General features: G+C 40.8%; 1 protein-coding gene across 1 annotated transcript in view; it reads right to left on the bottom strand.

Annotated features, from left to right (window-relative positions):
- Tnks2 (tankyrase 2) overlaps window positions 1-22,576 on the bottom strand; it is a 58,225-nt gene extending 35,649 nt beyond the window's left edge. Inside the window, exons 1-7 of the mRNA XM_021214470.2 lie at window positions 22,155-22,576; window positions 11,462-11,686; window positions 8,026-8,121; window positions 6,198-6,234; window positions 5,381-5,456; window positions 5,051-5,145; window positions 2,953-3,019 (exon numbers count right to left, since the gene is read on the bottom strand). Of these exons, the coding sequence (XP_021070129.1) occupies window positions 2,953-3,019; window positions 5,051-5,145; window positions 5,381-5,456; window positions 6,198-6,234; window positions 8,026-8,121; window positions 11,462-11,686; window positions 22,155-22,356 (798 nt within the window). The 5' untranslated portion in view covers window positions 22,357-22,576. The remainder of the gene's footprint in view (window positions 1-2,952; window positions 3,020-5,050; window positions 5,146-5,380; window positions 5,457-6,197; window positions 6,235-8,025; window positions 8,122-11,461; window positions 11,687-22,154) is intronic.
- Window positions 22,577-24,282: the final 1,706 nt, after the last annotated feature.

Genomic DNA, 24,282 nt, shown 5'->3' with positions numbered 1-24,282 from the left:
TTTTTTTTTTAGATTTTTTTTGAGACAGGGTTTCTCTGTGTAGCCTTGGCTGTCCTGGAACTCACTCTGTAGACCAGGCTGGCCTCGAACCCAGAAATCCACCTGCCTCTGCCTCCCAAGTGCTGGGATTAAAGGCCACCACTGTCCGGCCAGAGTTCAACTCTTAATGAGAGTAACTTAATGCATTTTGACAAATACATATCCATTCGATTACATAAGATTTTTACATTATCATAGTGTTTCCTGTTTCTTTCATTGGGAATTTTTGCCCCATTCTTTTAGTACCATATTTATATGTTCCTGAATTTTACAAAAATGAAACACAGGAGACTGTTCACATACAGCGCTTTCACACATCAGCGTCCCCAGCCTCATACCGTGTCACTCACACATCCGTGTCCCCAGCCTCACACTGTGTCACTCACACATCCGTGTCCCCAGCCTCACACTGTACCACTCACACATCAGTTTCCCCAGCCTCACACTGTACCACTCACACATCAGTGTCCCCAGCCTCACACTGTGTCACTCACACATCCGTGTCCCCAGCCTCACACTGTACCACTCACACATCAGTTTCGCCAGCCTCACACCGTGTCACTCACACATCAGTTTCTCCAGCCTCATACTGTGTCACTAGTCTGGATTAATGTGTAGCTTCCATTACACTATAATACCCTTAGGCTGTCATTGGACAACTGGATTGTTTCTAGGAGAGGGAATGACAAGCTTAAGGCAGCAGGGAGAAAGAAGAGCCTGAAATAACAAGATTCCTTAATGTGGTTTATACTTCCATCAGTACAGGATTAAAATAAGATAGTGTTTTTTAATAGTTAACATCATACATTGTATTTAGGAAACTTAAAGTTCTAGTTTGTTTGTTTGTTTGTTTGTTTGTTTTGGAAGAGGAGAGGGAGGGTAAATTTAAATTTATGTATTTTAATTATGTGTCTCTGCATGTGTCTGTGTGTGGGGATGTGTATCAGTACAAAGCCCCGGATGCTAGGTAGTCAGATCCCTTGAAGCTGGAGTTAAAAGGCTATTGGTGGAGCCCAATGTGGGTGCTGGTACCCAAACTCTGGTCTTCTCTAGGATTGTGTATGCTCTTAATCCCAGCCATCTCTCTAGCCAACCCCCCAACTCTAGATTTTTTTTCTAAAGATCTATTTATTTTATGTATATGAGTACACAGTAGCTGTACAGATGGCTGTGAGCTATCACATGGCTGCTGGGAATTGAACTCAGGACCTCTGCTCACTCTGGTCCAAAGATTTATTTATTATTATATGTAAGTACACTGTAGCTGTCATTAGACACACCAGAAGAGGGCATCAGATATCATTAGAGATGGTTAGCTACCATGTGGTTGCTGGAATTTGAACTCAGGACCTATGGAAGAGCAATCAGTGCTCTGACAAGTTGAGCCATCTCACCAGCCCCAAACTCTAGCACAAATATATTTTTACGCAGTATCTAAATTATTAACTGTACTAAAAAGAAACACACACACACACACATTAATATATATATATATATATAAATTAGGTTATATTAGATATATATTAGATTAACTATAATATTAGATTGACTATATTAGATTATCAATATTAGATAATATTGGCTTCAGCTGAAGCTTGCTCACATTTATTCTTATAATCTCCATGTTAATCTGTCAATTTTTTAGATACCCCTTCTAATTTATGTCCAGAACTTTACTGTAATTAACTCACAAATAGAAACATTCAGTGAGATTAGCCAGACCCAGACCATAGTCTCAGGATCTATACTTAGAATACCCGTCCCGAAGCTATGGAGCTTCACACTGGACTTGATATTTTCACCATTGATTATATTTTTATGTACATACCTGCCCATTCCACACACATAAAGAAAAATGAACAACAGAATTAAAACCAGAAAAACAATTAGCTTTATGTCCTCTAGTTCTGTGTCAAGCCAACATTAAAATCTGGACCACAATAAAGTTACAGACAGAACATTCTGGAGTCTATTAGACTCTCTGACATTTCCTCCCAAGCAAAGAAAAAGCAGTCAACACTTGGTAGAGTTGTTTAACTATGAATCTCACAGAACTTGCCCGTCCCTGGATCAGACTACTTGCTTTGTTGCACTTAGAGGCGATCTCTGAGTTTGCTGGTGTCAGACTTCTTCAACTAACTCAGGGTTGTGATTTGTTTCCCTCTGTTCCTAGGGACAGCGAGTGTTTTGGTCATGAAATGCAGTTACTGGGGCTGGAGAGATGGCTCAGCAGGTAAGGGCACTAACTGCATTTCTGAAGGTCCTGAGTTCAAAACCCAGCAACCACATGGTGGCTCACAACCATCTGCATTGCAATCTGACGCCCTCTTCTGGGTTGTCTGAAGACAGCTACAGTGTACTTACATGTAATAAATGAATAAATCTTAAAAAAAATAATAAAGAAAGAAATGCCCAGGATCTTTGTACATATTTTCAATCTTAGTCTAATAAGTCCTTGTTCCTTCACTTCCGACAGCAGCCCCTGGCCCTTTTGTTTTTTCCAGATGGTTTTTCTAGTTCACAGAGATCCACTTGCCTTTGCCTCCTAAGTGCTGGGGTTAAAGGTGTGCACCACCACGCCCGGCTTAGATATACCTTTGGTAGGGTCTCTCTAGTGCAACTACTTTATATTTAACATTGCATAGTACCTAAAAAATCTGAAGGAAGTCAAATGCTAGCTTATCAATAATCTGCATTATAACTATCCCACTTTCTAACAAGCACTCAGAATAAAGAATAAGCTAGACAGGGCGGGGGAGGGTATAGGGAACTTTCAGGATAGCATTTGAAATGTAAATAAAGAAAATATCTAATAAAAAATTATCTATAAAAAAAAAGAATAAGCTAGACACACTATATATTTCAAATCATTTTATGTAATTATAGGAAGTAATAAGGCACAGAAGAACTAACCTTGACCAGTAGTTCAGTTACTTCATAATGACCGTAAGAGCAGGCATTGTGTAATGGTACCAGATCACTACGATGACAATGAGAAAAGAAAGTCTGTTATTACAGAGTCCATAAGTGTAGGGCAATGTGCAAATAATAATTCCTGAGTCTCTTTCAAACCCATATTTCTTTTCTCCCTACTACTACTGGTTACTTATTTAGGCCTATATAATGTTACTAAACTCTATACTTCTGAAACAACCTTTAAACCAACTTATTCTCTAAGTTCTAGCCAAACATTACAAAAATAAATCGTTTCTAAGTACTTTTGTTTTAATACTACTATTCTTCCTTGCTTTGAAGAGATGGTTCTAACTTTTTAATTTTTCTCACTGTGCATCCTTGGCTAGTCTGGAAGTCACTATGCAGACCAGGCTGGTCCTGAACTCAGACATCCACCCACGTCTGTCTCCCTAGCGTTAGGATTAAAGGTGTACCTGTTTCTAAGTTAATATGATACACACGTATCTGAGCTTCTCTCTGGTCTTACAGTTAATTCCTTGTGTACTGAAACATATACTGTTCCCAGGTATAGACTTTCTTTTCTTGTTTGGCCTGGCTCACATTTATATGTTTTCTAGATTTATTCTGAATACTAGTCAGGTCTTCTTTGAAACATCTTTGAAACTCTGTAAGGTAAATGCTACCTTAACTGAAATCAAATTCTTTTGTAATGTAACAGATCCTACAGAGCAGAACCTTAAAATTCTAGTTTCCACCTTTAAGCTTTTCCCTCTCCTCTCCTTGGGGATCAGTGTTATTAACTGGTACAACCAAGCCAGAGCAGCTTCTGCTAATACACAGTGCTTTCTTTGTCTGAATACCAATCTTACTGCCATTCACTAAATACTTCTACTTGAATTTCCACATATTCTCATAAAACTACAAGTTCTAAAAGTCAGTACAATGTCTTCTGCCAAACCACCACTTCCCCTCCTGTACTTCAGTCTAACTTAGTTTCAGATAAAAAGGTTTTCCCTTTACTCTGCTCTCACTGTTTCTGCTCTTCCAGGACAGCACCCATCCAGGTTCCTTTTCATTTTCTCTGCAACCACTGTCCCTCACCTTAGCTGTCCAATGCTCACAGCACTCACGCTTAGACACTGCTCTTCCTGCTTACAGGCTCCTCTTTCCCGAACGAACGCAATATGTATTATCCCAGAGTGCACTCCTCCTTAAGCTCCTTTGAGGATTAAACCACCATTCCTCATCTTAGATCACAAAATGCTTACAACTGCAGAACAGTGAATTTCTTATGTTAATACACCAAAACTTCTAAAACTTATGGAGTTTTTTGTTTGTTTTTTACATGTTTCTCCAATTCTCTTATTTGTCCCATGTGAATCATCTGCTTTATCCAAATTAGTTTGGTGTATATGTGTGCATGCACTAAGCAAGTGTCTGACCCCTAAGCTACAATCCCTTTCTTTCACAAGAGGTGAGGAGGAAGGGATATGAATATTTCACTAAGTTGTCCAGGCTGGCCTCAACATGTGATCTCCCTCCTTCATCCTCCCGGGAGCTGGGATTTTAAGCCTGTGTCATCAAAGTCAACTTGGTTACCACATCTGAAGTGTACTATTTATAACTTCCTATAAAATGGTGTTCCTGAAACGCTGCTTTCTGTTTGTTTGCTCATTTATTTTTGAGTCTAGGTTCCATATAGCCCAAAACTGCTATGTAGTTGAAGATGACCTTGAACTCCTAAGCGTTCCAACTATACTTACCCAAGTTATAGGATTATAGGCATGTAGTAGCACACCCTGCCCTGAACTCTGCCTTAAATACAAGCATTCATCCTTCTAAAGAATTTTTCAATAACTCCACCCATCAATCTTGACTTATCACTCAAATATATGAGGCATATCTCACGAGCTATGTATTATATTGTTTGAGTGGTAGGCCTACCTCATTATAATTCCTTATGGCCCTCAGAACAACCTGCATGTTACAAAAACTCAATAAACATGAACAATTTAAATAGCAATGGAAAAAATGCTTTATAAAGATATAGTGTACTACAAGGACCCAAACAAGATCTGACTTGTTCAAAGCTCACCCTTTATCTTTAGCATGGACATCAGCTCCATGTTGCAGTAACAGTTGTACAATTTTTACTCTGTTGTATCCTGCTGCCAAATGCAATGGAGTTGACTGAAACAGTAACCAAATCAATTAGTGAAATTCACATAACAGCCATTAAAATGTCTGAAAAGGTAAAAACCAAAAATAAAACAAGAAAATCTAACCATGAGCTCATTGTTAATAAACAATCAATTTGGTTTTCTAAGATTAACATATATAGAAAACATAACAAAGAAAACATCAGAACTCTCAACTTATACATCCCCATTACCAGATGATATAAAATCAATTGCAAAAGCAATACCTTTCTGCCATCACTTGCATGGCAGTTGACATTCAACGGTGTAAGCAGGGCCATCATTTTTTCCTCATTGCCACTCCTAGAAATGCAGTGAAAAAAAAAACCTATCAGTAGTTTATACTACATATTGTGACCACCAAAACAAAGTCTTCTCTTAAAGTATGCTCATGGCATTTTCAAGATAAGGTCTGCTACATTCTGTAGCACAGACTGCCCTGTAACTCTCTATGTAGCCCAAGCTATCCTCAACTCATAGTAAGTTTACCTCTGCCTCTCATGTGTGGACATTACGAATGTGGGCCCCTACAAGTGAAATCTGTTTTCTTTTTATTCCTTTTAAGTGTGTGCGTGCGTGCGTGCGTGCGTGCGTGCGTGCGTGTGTGTGTAGATCAGAAGTATCAGACGCTCTGAGAAGTGAAGTTAAGAATAGTTTTAAGCCTACTGATGTGGATTCTGGGAACTGACCTTGTGTCCTTTGCAAGTGCTTCTAACCACTGAGTCATTTCTCCATACCCTCACAGAGATCCATCTGCCTTTGTCTCCAGAATGATGGAATTAAAGGTGTGCACGACTAGGTCTAGCAAGAATTAGTTTTACAAATTAGTTTTTTTATGTGCATGAGTACTCTGTCTATGTGCACACATGTACATGCATGCCTGGAACCCAAGATTATAGGAACCACTGGAGTTACAATGGTTGTGAGCTGCCATATGAGTGCTGGGAACCAAATCCAGCATTAAGTGCTCCTAATCCCTGAGCCATCGCTTGATCCTCTCACTGTCAGGTTTTCATGGCACATAGAGGTAACAGTAGTACATACCTGGCACTTTCCAAGAGCTCATCTTTCTTATAGTCACCTGTGAATTGGGGAAGGAGAGGATGATCAGAAATTTTCAATAAAAAAGTAAAAAAAATTCAGTGATAGTTTTATGACCGCAGCAACTATAAAGACAGTATACATAAATAAAGCAAGGTCCAAAAGAAGTGTTAACAAGCTGACGCAGAGTTAGGTTGCCAGTAAATTCTCCTTTTCCCCTAAAATAAGTATATTATGCTAATTAGGGGGTGGGCACAATCCACTACTTCACTCAAAACCCAAATGAGAACGCACAACTTAACAGTATAATAGGAGAAAACCTGCTTGTACAAATGAGCTCTGGGTTCAATTCCCAGCACCAATTTAAACCCAATTCAAACCAAACCAACTAAATAAAAACCCATCTCACACCATAACCTTACATAGCTTAAAACTACTTTATAATATTTAAAAAGACTAATTTTATAATACTTTATGGGGATAGTTTTTATATTTACAAATGAATTTAAAAAAATCAATAAAATTTAAGTTAATATAAAGATTTTCTAAATGAATATCCAAGCTGAAGACTACACTGAATTTATATTGACTGCTCAAGGCAAAGAATAGTAAAGAAGGAAACAGATGACTGACAATTACAATGACAACACGCTCTCCAGAAATCTTCAAGGAAGAATCTAAATCTTAGCAATGCCAGAAGTATCACAAAGTGTAAGCACAAAAGCTTACAGTAGACCCTCGGGCCTTTGTCTTTTTAGATCAGACATAATCTAACAGTACCCAACAGGTAAGAATCCAGTAAGTATGGCTGGAGGGGTGGCTCAGTGGCTAAGAATGCTTTCTGCTGTTGTAGAAGACTCAAGTTTGGTTTTGAGCACAGGGCTCCGACACCCACTCTGATCTCCTTAGGCACTGCACACACGTAGACATACATATTCATTCCCTATCTCTCACAAAAAATACATAAATATTTATAAAAAGAATCCATAAATAATATGGCAGTTGCTTAAATGGATAGCATACTGGATAAAGCAAATCCACATGAGATAGGTACAGTTCAAATCAAGCCCGCTACCTAACCAGATCTGCTTTCTAACCAGATCTGTACTCATGTTAACAGATACCAAGGAAATGAATTATAGCTACAACAATCAGACCTAGGGCACTGAAATGGGTCCCAAATCTCGATTTAAAATGACTAGAAGAAAATTAGTGATTTCTGAAAGGGTCCCATTAATAAAAAAATCATTATACTAAAAATAAAATAGTATATAAAGGGGTACATATTGTCTGAAAAACTAGGGAGTATTTTAAAAATATCCTTAACACCTGAAGCAACATATGATAATCAAACCCTGCCCAACGATACAATGGCAAATTAAAAAAACAAACAAAACAACAACAACAACAAAAAAAAAAAACAAGAAAAATAAAAGCTTTATCTCTTTTTCTTGGGGGGGGGGGGCGGGGAGAGAATTACTTATATTTTTTGTATACAAGGCACAGTATAGCTGTCTTCAGATACACCAGAAAGGGCATCAGATCACATTGCAGATGATTGTGAGCTACCAAGAGGTTGCTGGGAATTGAACTCAGGACCTCTGGAAGAGCAGTCAGTGCTCTTAACCACTGAGCCATCTCTCCAGCACCAAGTTTTTTTCTTTTTTAGGCAAGATTCAAATTCAACTGTTGAGAGATTGCAAAATAGTAAGTGAAGAGAAAAGTAAAAATTCTACTTCCGGTCATTAATTGCAAGACGGAGGCATCTGTCTATCTAGCCCATCGGGTAGTTTCATTCTTCCTGCAATAACCGAAGAGCACACAGACTTACCAGTCAGAACAGCTTTGGCGGATGGGTCTGCTAAATCCAATGCTGTCCTTCCATCTGTATTTCGGATGGTTGGCTCAGCTCCATGCTGTAAAAGCACTACGAAAAACAGCAGCACTACTTTAAAAATGGTGACCACGGCAATCTGAATTAATAAATCAGTTTCTTAATAGCTCTGACACAGGAACCAGTAAGATGTCTCAGTGGGTAAAGGCATTTGCTGTGCAAACCTCATAATCCATCTAAAGGTAGAAGGAGAGAACCAAGTCCATAGGGTTGTTCTCTGACCTCCATACATGTGTATGTTCTATACAGACCCTCTATGTCATATAGACACAAACAATCACAATCATCACTATCACTGTCTTAAAACAAAAGTTTCAGTACAGAATTCACAAGCGTTTTCTATCTTAATAATATAGTAAATGTTTAAATTTAAGAAAATATAAAATATGGCTCAGTGATGGTGGTACCTTTAATCCCAGCACTTGGGAGGCAGAGGCAGGCAGATCTTTGATTTTGAGGCCTGCCTGGCCTACAGAATAAGTTCTAGGATAGCCAAAGCTACACAGAGAAACCCTATTTTGGAAAATAAGAGTTAAAAAATAAATAAATAATACAATTATTAATGCATTAAAAGCACGGTCAACTTTCTCCGTTCAATGGAAGGTTGTTCTTGACTGTGTATATGGCTGGTGACAGGTGATGAAGGACGAGAAGGTGATGCAAGGGGAAAAGGGAAAACTGGCTCAAAAGCTTTTCTATCTTCTAGGAGCCCTGTCTACACTAGAAAGACTCTTCTATCATGAAATGCCTAATGCTATATATACACCAGGCAAGAGATATTGGATTTAAAACCTATGTGAATACGAGCATGCATTATGTGCATGCACAGAAGCAAAAAAAAAAAAAAAAAAAAAAAAAAAAGGTTGTTGACTATGGATGGTGGCATACACCTTTAATCCCAGCACTTGGGAGGCAGAGTCAGTTAGGTTTCTGGGAGTTAGAGCCAGCCAGCCAGCCTCGTTTACATCATAACCAAGCTTAGTGTAAAATATTCTGTACCAGCACAGTTTCTCTTCAGAAATATCTGAAGAGAGGGATATGACTGTCAGCTGAGGTTTTTGTTTTTTTAAAGGTTAATGACATTGAATTTTGAATTCAAATACCAACTCCTTTTTTCAGGGTACAGTCTCAGTATATATAGTCTTGGCTGGTCTCAATCTCAGAGATCTGCCTACCTTTGCATCCCAAGTGCTGGCATCAAAGGCACTAACACATCCAGCTACAAACACTCTATAAATGAGCCTCACACTAGCATGTTTTACTGTTACCTATAATATAAAGATATGCCAAGACTTCTATCTATAAATAAGGAGCTGGTGGAAAACAGGCAAATCTATCAGGAATTCCTTCATTCCTGTCTGCCTATGGGAAGATGGATGGATGGATGGATGGATGGATGGATGGATGGATGGATGGATGGATAGCAGTGGTAACTGAACCCTGGATCCCTCATGTGCTGGGCAGCATTGCACCACTGAAGTGCTAACTACTCTACCCCCATCTTCACCCCTGGTCTTTGACAAGGCTAATTTGTATTTCTTGCTACTCTGTAACTCAAGAGAAATGTGAACAGTAACTTTAAACTTTCTACTAGCTATACTAAAAACTTTAACATAATTAACCCAATATCAATATAACCAAAATCTTCACTATCTTCAGTATAATCAGCATAAAACCGAAACATTTGACATCTTTTTGTACTAAGATTTTGAATACACATGCATTTTTCTTCTTATAGCCTATCTCAATTTGAATCTGCTACACTATAAGTCCTCAGCTACTATAATGGACTCTATAGCTCTATAAACTGTATTTGGAAACCATGTATTACAAAATTAAAGCTAAAAATTTCTAAGTCTGAGACTGAGGTACCAGGGATGTGGTTCAAAGAACAGATAAAGCACAGGACATTAAGTGGCTAAAGTAACACAGAACAAAGTAGAATTGGGCAGAGAGGTAATTAAGTCATCCAGTTTGCCATCTCTGTAAATTACCTAGCTTAGACCAAAGCTGGTGACTGATAAAATGAATGGGGATTTGGGGTACAAAAGTGCTATACAGAGCTACTAGTTTGTTAACTGTGCTCAAATATTGCTTTCTAGCTACTAAGGATTTCAAGTATTCCTGTTTTGCATCATGAAAAATAAAATGATTCTAAGGTATGACCTCAAAACCCAATTTTGTTTGGCTCAGGAAAAGTAATCACCAAGTAAATAAAAACTCTCACAATTCTCTACCAGTGACTAACCTGCGGAGCAAATCCCATCTCTCTGACTAGGTCCATGCACTCTGACTCCTAAGCTTTCCATTAAATGCTGCTTTACTGGGGTTTTCTACCTTCACAGGTTATTTTCTGTCTTCTTACTAGTCTTCCTAATGCATCCACTCTACCTACTCCATATCATTACTCTAAGCTGGATGTGGTCACTCAGGCCTATAACTTCAGCTTCTTAGAAGTTGGCGGCAGAAGAATGGCAAGGTCAAGGCCAGTCTGGCAACTTATATATTTCTATACAGTAACTAGACCTTCAAGCCACAATTGGGAGTTCTTCATAAAGTACCTTCCTGTTTTCCTACCTTTTCTCCAGTACAAAGATCCCAGAAAGTTGAGCCTTGAGGCCTGAATCTGGCTAATTATTCTAGTTATGTTTTTGTTACTGGGATAAAACCATGACCAAAAGGAAGTTGGTCTTTGGAAGAAAGGGTTTATTAGGCTTACAGGTTACATCATCAAAAGAAGCTGAGGCAGGAACCTAAGGGCAAGAACTGAAGCCGAACAATGAAGGAACACTTGCTTACAGTTTTGCTTAGCAACTTTTCTTACAAAGTCCAGACTCACTTGCCTAGGAAGGTACTGTCCATAGTAGGCTGTCCTGTGCATCAATTAACAATCAGGCCAATATAATGTAGGCAATCCCAACTGGGGTTGAGTCTTGCCAGGTGACTCTACTTGTTGTCAAAGTGACAAAAATTAACCAACATATTAACTTGCACCATTGTTGACAGGGATTCTTTATACAGCTCTGGTTGACCCTGAACTCAGAGATTCACCAGACTCTGCTTCCCAAGTGCTGAAAATAAAGACATGCACTCCCATGCTCAGCTGCCTTTATTTGCAGCTTTATGCTCCGTAACTCTCAAGAGAGCACAGGTTTCTAGAGAATCATTTTTTTCCTCCTATTTCTCAGAATTTTAAGATTCTAAAAACACTCAATAAAATGGTTGGATTGAGGGTTAGAGAATAAAAAGGTTAGAAAAAAATCATAAACAGATTTAAATGTAAGTTCAGCATGGTAGAAAGATAACACTAACAACTTAATCTAGATTCAGAATAGTTACAATTTCTAGAAAATTCTGAAAAATAAAGGTTTACCAATGCAAACATCAATTTTTCCTTTAATTGCAGCTTCATGGAGAGGAGTATAATTCCAATTATCCCGAGCATTTGGGTCTGCACCATGTTGCAAAAGAAGATTGACTACTTCAGCATGACCAAAAGAGCATGCATTATGAAGAGGAATAAGACCCCCGTCGTCACGTGCTTGCACATTTGCACCATTCTGAAGAAGATATTCAACTACATCCTTCCGTCCAAAACCTACAAGAAAACAAATTTACCAAGAAAAATGATAAGCCATGCAAAAATGTTTTAGAATGGGAAATAACAAGTTTAACAATTCAAGAACTGAGGTGACCTGAAATATATACAATTAATCTTAATGTTTCTGCCAAAGGTCTCCCCCTTTAAGTAGCTTAGTGTCAGGTTCTTAGTTGCTGCTGCTACTAACATCAGAGAAACTTACAAAAGGGCCAAAACGTCAAATCCCAAATGATTCCAAACTACATGACATTTCTATTTGTAAATACCAAGCTCTGCATATTTAATATGACACATTTTCAGACAGACACTTCATGTATGTAACAAGTATGTAAGTAAATGCCTAATAAAGCAGTGACAGACTTAAGTTTTGTAGAACCTCTTTCTGCTCCAGCAGGAGACCATGATGCAAAACAGAGCAAGACCAGCAGCTTACAGCCTGTACTTGTTTATGTGGTAAGACAAAGGTGAAATGCATGTCTTTATTTTGCTATCTGCACAACAAAACCTCTTTCTAGGTAGGGGTCCTTCTTTAGATATGTACTGATCTGCTCAAACATCCCCAAACCAAGTGAAGCCAAAAGTCTGGCAACAATTATGCTGTTTTGCAGATTTAGGGCCAATGAAATACTATTTCTTATCATCCTCATACTATTAATACTCAATACCTTTAAAAATTATTTGTGAAATGAAAGGATTTGGGGCATATATTAAAGCAGGCGAGAAAGCATGTGTGTGATGTATGTACATGCCAAGACAGAGAAAAACCTACAACTCCTCTCCATAATATTCTCAGACTCATCAAGTCTGAGTGTGATCCTTTTAAGATGGATGTAGATAAAAAGAATGGCACAGTCTTTCCAGGATGATAGGAAAACTGACTGCAAATGAAAGAAACTGTGCTGAAGAGGGTAGCTGTTTATTTGGGGGCCAGGAAGCAGGGAGAAGGTGGAGGGAGTTTTCCAGTATTTCTTTGTGGGGAAGATGGGTATTGTGTCTTCTCGAGCGCCTCCTCCACCCAATCTCACACACACACACACACACACACACACACACCCAGGATGTCCAGCTCTGCCACTCCTCTCTTTATTTCCCTCAGCTAGGCTAGTGATCAGCCAGTCCCAGCCATCCTCCTCTGCTCCCCTATTCAGTGCTGTGCCCCCTGCCTGTTTGTTTCTCTTTTTAAACTTGAGTGCTGGGATTTCAACTTTGGTTCTCTTATGCTTGCATAGCAAGTGCTTCTACCACTGAGTGATCTATCTCCCTAGCCTCCCCCAACTCCTTTGGTTTTTATAGAGCAGGCTATCCTTGACTTTGCTATGTAACCAAATGACCTTAAACTTCTGATCCTCTTGTTCCTTCCAAGTGCACCACCATTCCCTGTTTGTGTGACTCTGAGAATCAAACCCAGGCCTCCTAAATGCCAGGGAACTAAGCCACAGTCTCAGTCTTTTCTTTGTAGCTAGATTTCTCCTCTCTCAACAACACAACTTGAAGAAAACGCATTGTTGCTTAAGAAGAAACCAAACTTATCTGTTTTTGGAGACAAAGGAGCAAATCCTTCATGATAGTCAGGATACCAACTTACTAATCAGACCTACATGACTCACAAGGTAGTGTTTACAGTCTGGCCTACAGACTTGTGTTTTCCTTTTCTTTTCTTTCTTATTTTTTTTTTTTAAGATTTATTTATTTATTTCATGTACGTGAATACACTGTCTTCAGACACACCAGTAGAGGGCATCAGATCCTCATTACAGATGGTTGTGAGTCACCATGTGGGACTTTAACTTTGCTGGGAATTGAACTCAGGACCTCTGTAAGAGCAGTCAGTGCTCTTAACCGCTGAGCCATCTCCCTAGCCCAGACTTGTATTTTTCAGACAGCAGATTTTAGCGAAATCTTATCTGTGAGTTCAATAACTTGCCACGATTACTGTCAAATACCCAATGGTGGCATATAGGTGGCACTCAGAGTAGCTTTCTCTTTCATAAACTCAAAAGAAAATATTTTATATTTGAGCCACCTGAGAAAGTCTGAACAATACTGCTACTGCGTATCACTAGCACTGAAGGTTTGATCAGGACAATCACTTTGGTGATAGCTAAGTCAAGATTTGCCATGGCTACTGTCCCAATCACATGACATGAGCTGAGTGCCCACAGTAAGACAAGGCTAAGCTATGTTGCACTATGAGGCTTTCTTTCCTTCCATTCCTTTTTCCAGCCTCCCACATATTCTTTTCATTATTGCTTTTTGCACATATTTTTACTTATATCCCACCATTTAAAAAATGTTATTTGTATATTCCTTTTTCTTTTATTTAAAATCTATTAATAACTTAGAAATTACTGTCCATTAGTAAAAAATTTCTTTACTGAAATAAGTTTAACTAGTTCTACCCTGATCTGGAAAAGTTGGGTAATTTCTCAATCTTTTTACTATTGCACACAACACTATAACTAACAAGAGAGAAGGAAGAGTAAAGCAACAGATTCCACTGGCTAATCTGATCTGAGATACAGAATGAAAGAGGGTTTGTAGGGTGTGCTAGCTAGTTGGTTTTGTTGTTGCTGTTCTGTCGACTTGACAAAAGCTAATCATCTGAAAGGAGGAAACTTCAACTGAGGAACAGCCTCAGCAAGAACTGGCTGTAGGCACTTGTAGAGCAGATTCTCAGTGATTGATGTGGGAGGGCCCAGTCCATTGGAGGTAGTGCACTTACCTGAGCTCAAAGTTCTGGGTGCTGTAGCAAAGCAAGCTGAGCAAACCATTAACACTCCTTCAGTTTCTGCCTCCAGATTCCTGCTGTTTGAATCTCTGTTCTGACTTTCTTCAGTAATCAACTGTGATGTGGAAGTGTAAACAAAAATAAACCCTTTCCTTCCCAAACTGCTTCTGGTCATGGTGTTTTATCACAGTAATAACCCTAACTGAAACAGTAGGTAATAGGTAAGATCAGTGGAAATGCTTAATTAGAAGTGCTCATGGGAAAAATGCCCAGTTAAGTAGTAGGTTCTGTCCAAGGAAACTGGTCCAAGCTGGAGATAGTTACTCTGGAGTACTAGCTATGAAGCCAGACATGAATATTAATGAAGCTAATTAGAGAACACTGATATTCTGTTATATTTTGGGAAGTATACCTAAGTCCTCACCTTCTCAAGACCTCTGCTCTCCTTGTCCTCCATCAATCTCTACCATTTATCTCTAGTAGAGAATTCCCTAGAGTTCACCCAAACTCATCTCTTCCACTCATAGAAAGTCTTCCTCCTGAACTCACATCCTCAGCTCTGATCCTGCATAGTAGCCCATCAGTAAGGTTATCTCCTCTTCTTTTCTTAAATCCAGCCAGCTTTTGCTTCTTTCTCATAGTGGCTTTAGACAAGGTCACTTACAATGGCCACATTCCCAAATCCAAAGGACATTGTCTGTATTTGACTAGACGTGCTAACGATATTCAACAGCTCACTACTCCTTCCTGCTGCAAATACTTTCTCCAGAGTCTGATGAGTCATGATCCTGGTCTTCCTGTCCCATTTAAACACTTAAAAATGGTAAGAAAATATCAACTATTTAGATACTTTTCTGGTATATATCATAAACCAATAAGTAAACTAAATCTCCGCTTAAAATATATTTTGTACCAGGCGGTGGTGGCGCAGGCCTTTAATCCCAGCACTTGGGAGGCAGAGGCAGGTGGATTTCTGAGTTCGAGGCCAGCCTGGTCTACAGAGTGAGTTCCAGGACAGTCAGGGCTTCACAGAGAAACCCTGTCTCAGAAACACACACACACACACACACACACACACGAACACACACACGAACACATGTATATACACCATGTGCATTTAAGAGCCCATGGGAAACAGGAGGGCATTAGATCTCTACAATTGGAGTTATTGACGGCTGTGACCCACCTCATGGGTGCTCTCAAAGAACATAAGTGTGCTTAACTGCAAAACCATCTATCTCTCTAACTCAACAAATTTCTTCTTTTGAGGAATTTCTTTTTTATATGGGGAATAAACATAAAAAATAAGTATGCTAATGGATAAAGAAAACAGAGCAGGATGGGTAGTGCTTAAGTAAGTATGTGGAAGAAGACTGTAAAGCTATACAGGGCCATCTCTGAGGCTATCACTAAGATGCTGACAAAGACTCAGACATACTGTAACAGTGGGTGCAGCAGTGAGACAGGAGTAAAATAATAGGAGGTAGAGTAGCAAAGAAGGACAGATAAAAACACCAGGTGAATGACAGGGCAAAGCCTAGCACTAGGGAGCCAGAGGCAGGTGGATCTCTGTGAGTTTGTGGCCAGCCTGAACTACAGAGTGAGTTCCAGGCCAGCCAAAGCTTCAGAGAAACCCAACCCAACTCAACCCAACCCAAAGAAACAAAAAGATACCAGGCGAAGACTTGAATTTTTTTTTTTAAGATTTATTTTATTTATTATATTTTTTTTTAAGATTTATTTTATTTATTATATGTAAGTACACTGTAGCTTAGCTGACTTCAGATACCAGAAGAGGGAATCAGGTCTTGTTACAGATGGTTGTGAGCCACCATGTGGTTGCTGGGATTTCAACTCAGGACCTCCAGAAGAGCAGTCAGTGCTCTTAACTGCTGAGCCATCTCTCCAGCCCAAGTCTGACTTTTTTAAAAAATAAAAATACTGTGGAAAACGGGAGTCACTACAGGGTTTTAAGCTGTTAAGTTACAAGATATGACATACTCCTCTGGCTGATGTGTTGAGGGCTAACTAGGTAAAGTAGATGAGATTATGGTGGTTTGTAATCCAAGCAGCCCGAGAGAGCTGCTTGGATTGATGAGTGTCACACTCTGGATACTCTAAGGTAGAGAAGAGCCAGCATAGTTTCCAAATGGGTGAGCTGTGGGGCAAGAGTAGGGTGAGTGGTAAGAAGGGCAAATGCGAGAGAGACTGATGGAGTCATAGATGACTGTGAGCTTTAGCCTGAGTAACAGGGGTCATCAACTGAGATGTAGGAAAGCTCTCTAGTGAGAGTTGATGTTCTGGGTGCTGGAAAGATGGCTCAGTGGTTAAGAGAACTAGCTGCTCTTTCAGAGGACCTGGGTTCAGTTCCCAGAGCCCACAAAGTGGCTGAAGTTCCAGGAGATCTGACTCTTTCTGCAGCACACCTGTTGCACAGACACACACTTAGCAAAACACCTACACAAGAAAAAAAAAAATCAGAAAACCCCCTTAATCTCAGGAGCTTGTGTCGTTCCCCCCCCCCCAATATCTAAATACTGGAACTCTGTGAGATTCCAAGTTTTCTTTCGCCCTTTTAGATGACTGTATCTATCCCTGTGGCTTGCATATTACCTAGATATACAGTCCTTAAATTGGAATCTGCAGTCTAGACTTGTTACCTAAGTTCTACAACGTTTCAATTCCATCCTTCAAACGCATCTTTAACTCAACATGTCCTCAACCACCCCAACTTCCAGCCTTCAGTTTCCTTCAGAAATGGCCCTCACATTTCTACTCTCAACAGCCTATAAAAAACAAACATCATAGGTCAGATGTGACAGCCCACACCAAAACATTCTTTTGTAGATTTTCTTCTTTGTCTCTTTTCTACTACTATGATATAATATAACAAACTGTTAGATATCACACACTGTGAAGGACACGTCCTATGCTTGTTACTTTTTAGTCATATTGACACAAGCTAGAGACATCTGGGAATCAAAGAAAACATCTTCATCAGACTGGCTTGTAGTGTGAAGAGGGTATTTTCTTATTTTAATTTTTTTCCTTCCTTTCTTTTTTAGATTTTCCAGCCAGGGTTTCTCTGTATAACCCTGGATGTCCTGGAACTTGATCTATAGACCAGGCAGAGATCTATCTGTCTGCCTCTGTCTTCCAAGTGCTAGGATTAAAGGCGTGAGCAACCACTGCCTAGCTGTAGGGTATTTTCCTGATTGATGATGAAGGGCCCAGTCCTTTTGGTAGGTGGTTCTGGGTAGTAAGAAAGCTAGCTTAAGGAGCAAGCTAGTAAGCAGCGTACCCTATAGCTTCTGCTCTACTTCTTACCTTCACTTCCCTTCTTGAGCGACTGTGATATAGAAGTGGAAGCCAAATAAATCCCTTCCTCCCCAAGTTGCTTCTGGTTGTGGTATTTTACTATCACGGCAACAGAAAGCAAACTAGAATACTGGAGAAACAGTGATGAACAAAGATGTTTATTCATGACTCTTTCACGCCATAGAATCAAGAGTCCTGGATCTCAGTGCTGTGTTACATGTAATCTCTGTCCTTTGAAGGGGTAAGGTAGGATTACAAATATAAAGGTAGCCGGTTCTTAGTGAAACCATGCAAATAACAACAACAAATCCCCATATCACAAATACTGCCACCCACAAAAACAAAAGGAACTAAACAAACCAAAAATAACATCACCCATCACTTTTTGTCTATTTAAAAGTCACCACCCAAACAAGGCCACCTGTAAGCAGCCTCCATTTCGCCCTCCTGTTATCATCTAACACTGGTTGGCTGTCTCTCTTCCTTTGCTGAGATGAAAGCACCATATGAGCAGGAACTGAGTCTTTGCTCTTCACAGCAGTGTTTCGGCGTTTACTAAAATTTGTAATCTAATACATGGTTTACTAATCTCCTACTCTGTATCATTCATCTTTCCCTCTGTTCTGGCTAGCTTTAAGTTCAATCTCTTCTTACCCAGTTAGTTCCCTAGGGCTGACTACCAATATGAACTACCAAACCCAGCTCCATAAGGGACAAGGACTGTGAATGTCTTAGTTTATCGTTTGTTTCCTGGAGTCCTATAGAGGATGAGATGTTTAATAGTTTGCTGATGTGTGCTTAATATACCCCGTATTAGAAAGCAAGCTAAGAACAGTACTAAGAAGCCAAGAAAGAAATCTTCAAGGGGACTGTAAATTTACTGCTATGAGGTAGCCACCACCTCTTGGCATTCATGTGTCCTTCGTTCTACTATTGCCCCTCTGCTATCTTTTAGTCCCCACTTGGAGGAAATGCTTTTAGAAAAGGCTTCCTAAATTGCAGAGTAAAAGACAGAATCAGAATAAGGAAAAATTAGTTTAGTATCCTTCTTCATTGTAAAATCATTTAAAATATGCACTTTTAGAAGAATGATTCCTATCTCTTCACAGGTAACAAGCATTCATAAAGATGGTTATATAAAGGCTAAGTCTCACCAAAAGAAGAACGTGGTGAAAAAGAAAAGAATCAATTCATAGCCTTTATCAGTGTTGTTGGAGGCAGAGAAAAGAAGAGATGGAAAAGGAAATCTTTTCTGTGTAACTGTCACCTTAGAAAGATTTCTTAAAGATCATATCAGGGGGCTGGAGAGATGGCTCAGAGGTTAAGAGCACTGACTGCTCTTCTGAAGGTTCTGAGTTCAATTCCCAGCAACCACATGGTGGCTCACAACCATCCATAACAAGATCTGGCGCCCTCTTGGAGTGTCTGAAGACAGCTACAGTGTACTTACAAATAATAAATAAATCTTAAAAAAAAAAAAAAAAAATCATATCAGAAGAATATAACCTAGTCCAATAATAAAAGGCAGCTAACAGAAGAAAAATACCCATTTGTGTAATTATCTTTATCACTAATGGAACTTAATTCCTATAAGGAGTGACAACTGATTAACTAAATTAAGGTTGGTTTTTAAATTTTTTGGCAGGGTGGAAATTCAAAATCCTTTCCCCTTTTCTGTAGCATGAATATATCTTATTCCTACTGACAAACCTCTAAACTCCTTAATTAAACCTCTAAACTTTAACTGGCTATTTTAATAAATTTTTTTTCTCTAAAAGAATGAATTTGCTTCTCTAACTCTATAAAATACAAACACAAGTAATTGCTTGGTCAGGCAATTATCAAGTACCACCACCTACAGAGGAGGATCCAAAAGTATGCTTACATAAACACAAATGGTAACTCACAAAGAAAATGCTGGTGAGCATATTTACTTAAAAATAAACAGGGCTGGGTGAAGAGATGACTCAGCGGTTAAGTGCACTGACTGCTCTTCCAGAGGTCCTGAGTTCACTTCCCAGCAAACACATGGTGACTCACAACCATCTGTAATGGGACCCAATACACTCTTCTGGTGTGTGCCTGAAGACAGCTACAGGGTACTCATATATAATAAAAATAAATAAATCTTAAAAAAAAAAAACCAGGGCTGATTGAGACTATAGCTCAGCAGGTGCACATATGTCTAGTAGGGCCAAGCAAGGTTCTGGTTCCATATCCAGAAAAGGGATGAATTCATTAGTGCCTCATTAATTTAATAATTTGGATTTTAAAATTCACAAAGCCAGCTTTTTTTTTAAAGCTCCTTATTTTTTTATGCAGGGTTTAAATGTAAGACTTTAAAAAATGTAACTTAATATCAACTCTTTAGTGATTATTTTATTTTTCTGTGTATATGGTAGGCTAGGTGTATCTATGTGTGAGAGTGTGTGTATCAGGCATCTTCATCTATAGCTTTCCTCCATCTAATTTTTGAGACAGGGTCATTGTACTGACCCTGGGGCTCATGGATTTTTCAACTAAGTCCCAAGGATCCTTCTGTCTCCACCTCCTACTATTAGCATGCATCAACAGAACTGCCTTTTTATGTGGGTGCTAAGGATCTCAACTCAGGAGCTCCTGTTTGCAAGGCATGCAAGTACTTTATCCACTGAGCCATCTCCCTAGTGTCTTTAGTAATTATTTTATGATTTCCTTTTTACATCTTCTTAATTTTACAACCTATAACTGGCAATATAGGTGGATTTTGAGTGGTGAATTGCTCTCTATAATATTTAAATTCCCATTTCAATCTGGACGAACAATATAAAATACATGTAAAATATTCTTTATTATGTTGATGCAGGGGTAGGGCCTAATCTACCTCATTCAGAGGCACAACACTTGTCTGGCACGTGCAAGGTCTTATATTCCATCCGTGTGGGTGGGGGAGGGGCATGCTGGGGCAGAGCTGAGGGTGGGATGGTGTGGGAGCAACAATGTCACACCATAAACCCGCAACCCGCACCTCAAAATACTACTATTTTCAGACATGAACTCACTAATACATCAAATTCTTGAAAGGTGGCAACTAAGATCGACCTTGGCTATTTTTATCAAGTGAACCTAATCTAAGTAACGTTACCCCTTTGGATTATCTAGCAGTTGGTTGTGACCATTTGCCAAATAGGTTGGCTAAATGGTCAAGCAAGACAATTCAAATTAGCTGAAGAAAGACAACACTGCTAACAGAGATTTGGCTTCATGCTATCACTTCTCAGTGCCCACAGGCCATTTCTCTTCTGCCATCTGTGGTTTTTCCCAAACTTTTCCCTTGCTCCCAAACCGGCAATCAATTAAGGAAGTATAATTTCTGACAGTACATACATTTTAAAATAGGGACAGGTCAAAGCAAACAGACCTACAATTGGTAGAACTGTAAAACCAATGTCTGTAAACAAACAAGAAATCTTTTTTATGCTCTTTTGTCTTACCATTTCTGACCCTAAGGAACACAAGAACCTAAAATGTTTCTTTTTTATAAAGACCTGCTAAACAATTCTGATGCACTCCGTATCAAATGTTACCAAGCTATGAGGATCTTAATTGATTATGAGGTTAAAAAGTTACAAAGTGTCCTTAACATGAATAATCAATAAATTGGTTCCCATCCCTGGCTTTTTCAAATACCTCAACAAACAAACTTTAACACACTGGTACCACAAAGAGAACCCAGTAGCTAAAAGTAACTCCAAACGATCTACAGTAAATCTCAGGATGACTCAAAATCCTAGATCCAAGCTCAAGTGCTTGTCCTATCTCGTCTCTCAGCTTACTTTCCATCCCTACTTGTGCGGGAGCAGAGGCCACCCACACGCAACCTAAGTAGATCTCAGGTCTCCCAAACTTGCCTATTTCCGGTTTTACTCTCTCCCGAAACCTAATCCAATTAACTCTAATGAGCCAATAGCCAATAAAATAACTCCTAAATTAAAATTTCAGTTTACGATGGCCGCTAGAACTTAAGGGATTACTAAGAGTGTCGATGAAACTTGCAAAGATGGGTCCATTTTTGATATAATTACTCTTTCCAATCACAAGGTCTACTAAGCCTTTCTTGCGTGCAGAGGCCCTCCGGGGGAGCAAGACCGGAAGTCGGGGCAGGTATTGTTGATACAGTAAAACAAAACAAAGCTTCCCCCTCCCAGTACACGAACAAACAAACAAACAAACAAACAAGAAACCCCATAACCTCAAAAACAACTTCCCGAGAGTACGCTCACCCCACCCTCATCACGAGCCCCGAGAGAGGAGAGCCGGGTGGCCAGGGCGAGCGTGCCGGGGAAAGGTCGGAGACAGGGCAGCGCCGCGCGGCTTGCGGCCTGCAAGCCCGAGCCTGCAGGTGGGGCGTGCGGGAGGCGCCGCGGGGCCCGCGTTTACCTGCGGCGAAGTGGAGCGGGGTGGACTTCCTGCCCGCCGTGTCGCGGCTGTTCACCTTCTCGGGCGTCACCAGCCTCTTCACTCGCTCCACGTCCCCGTTGCGGCAAGCCTCGAACAGCTCGCGGGCGGACGGCTCGACGGCCTCGGCCGCCACGGCGCTCGCGCAGGCCGCGCCCCCGCCGGCGCAGCGGCGGCCAGACATGATCCGGGCCGCCGCCGCCGCCGCCAGCAGCAGCGCCAGCAAAGGCAGCAGGAGCCCCGGCCCCGCGAGCAGGAGGGCGAGGCCCCCCGCAGGAGACGCGCTCAGGGCCCGGGCCGCTCCGCTCCCCGCGGTCACCAGAGCCGGCGCGGTCCCATGGCCGCGTCGCCGCGCGCCCCCCGCTCGGCTCCGTGAGCCCCGCGGTGGAGGCAGCGCGAACCCGCTCGCCGAGCCCCGAAGCGACGCGACGCGACCGCGACGGCGGAAGCGGCCGAGACCACTCCTGCCAGCTCGCTCGCTCGGGGCCTGGGAGCGCGCGTGACGTCGGCTCGCGCGTGCGCAGTGGCTGCTCTCCGGCCGGGCCAGTCTGGGCACGCGGGGCCGCGCGGAGGGGTTTGTGGGAAATGTGCATGGAGAGCCTTTGGCTGCGGGAAGAGAAGGGGCTTCGGCCCACCGCCATCTTTACAGAGCCTCTGCTGAAAACGAGAGGGCTTGCTGCCTTTTTTTTTTTTCGTTAAAGCCTAGACTTCTCGAGACGAGGTTCATTGCTCAGACACCGAAAACGAATCTTGGGAAGTTTTGTTCTGATGATGCATTTTCTTGTGCAAGTTTTAGCGTGGAAAATGTCTGCAGTGTTGCTTCCGTACCTTCCTCCTGGGAGATTTCTCTCCCCTTCCCCCTCCTGCCTTCTTTACAGTGTCTCTTCCCTTCACTCTCCGCATCTGCTTTTGTTTTGCTTCTAAGCGGCTTCTCAGAAATGAATCCGTTACGCTTACTGAGAAGTTTGGATGAACGGCCCCCAGATAAATCCAGGAAGCGAAGAAAGTTCATCTCAATTCTAAAGCAACAATTGGGGGGTGGGTGACTCTGATTAGCCACATTTCCCATAGTAAATCATTAGCTCAGCACTGATCTATACATAAATCAGGATTGCACCGGATGTGATCGAGGTGCTGGTAGAGCATACACATCAAAGTTTTCTGAAGTTTTTCTCTCTCTCTCTGTGATCAAAGAATACAAGCACACAATTCATTTTCGTGTTTATTGTGTTTTATAAAAAAAGAAACCAAGGATGTGTTTTGTAGAGCCAGGTATGATGAGGTGGGAGGGATTCCTCCGCAGGCCCATGCTGAAACATTCCTTCCCCCTGAGGGACCAGCCACACGGGTATAGTGTAGAATCGGGTTTATTTAGGGCATGGGAAGGGGAGTTGAGAAGAGAGTAGAGGCAGTGGAGTACAGAGGAAGAGAGAAAAAGAAGAGAGGTCGGCCAGGAACACGTGGAGGGAGGGGGGAGGGGGAACGGGAGAGAGGGAGAAAGGGATTAGGAGAAGAGTCGGAGAGAGAAGGGGGACGAACAAACAGCCAGGCCTACCTGGCTGTTGCCAGGTAACTGTTGGGCGGAGCCTAGAGGGGAATGTTAACTGTTTAAGGTAGTAGTGACATCTTTGTGTTTGATCTTGTTTCAGGAACCCGAAAGAAAGGAATACAGAGATTTTGTTTGCAAGAAAGTGCTGACTTTTGGCACGCTGACAAGCATTTCCCCTGTGAATTGACTTAACCTGTTTTTCAGGAAATCCAGTTTTTGTTAGGGAACGTTGTCTCACTTCTTTTTGAGCATTTTAGTAAATAAACATTCTTTTTTTTTTTTCCCAGAAAGGGTTTCTCTGTGTGTCCTCCTGGCTGTCCTGGAACTCACTCTGTAGACCAGGCTGGCCTTGAACTCAGAAATCCGCCTGCCTCTGCCTCCCAAGTGCTAGGATTCTAGGCGTGTGCCACCACTGCCCGGCGTAAATGAACCTTCTTATACATTTATTCTATTATGCTCTTAAACTACTTAGTATAAATTTAAATTGATGCCTATTAATAAATAACTATTCATGAACATACCTATGGATTAGAACCTTACTAATATGATTGTTTCATTTTT

This window comes from Mus pahari, chromosome 1, assembly GCF_900095145.1.
Source record: "Mus pahari chromosome 1, PAHARI_EIJ_v1.1, whole genome shotgun sequence".
In the NCBI taxonomy this organism is placed as follows: Eukaryota; Metazoa; Chordata; class Mammalia; order Rodentia; family Muridae; genus Mus; species Mus pahari.
Note: the sequence above shows the minus strand (reverse complement) of the source record. Positions and strands in the feature narration are given on the sequence as shown.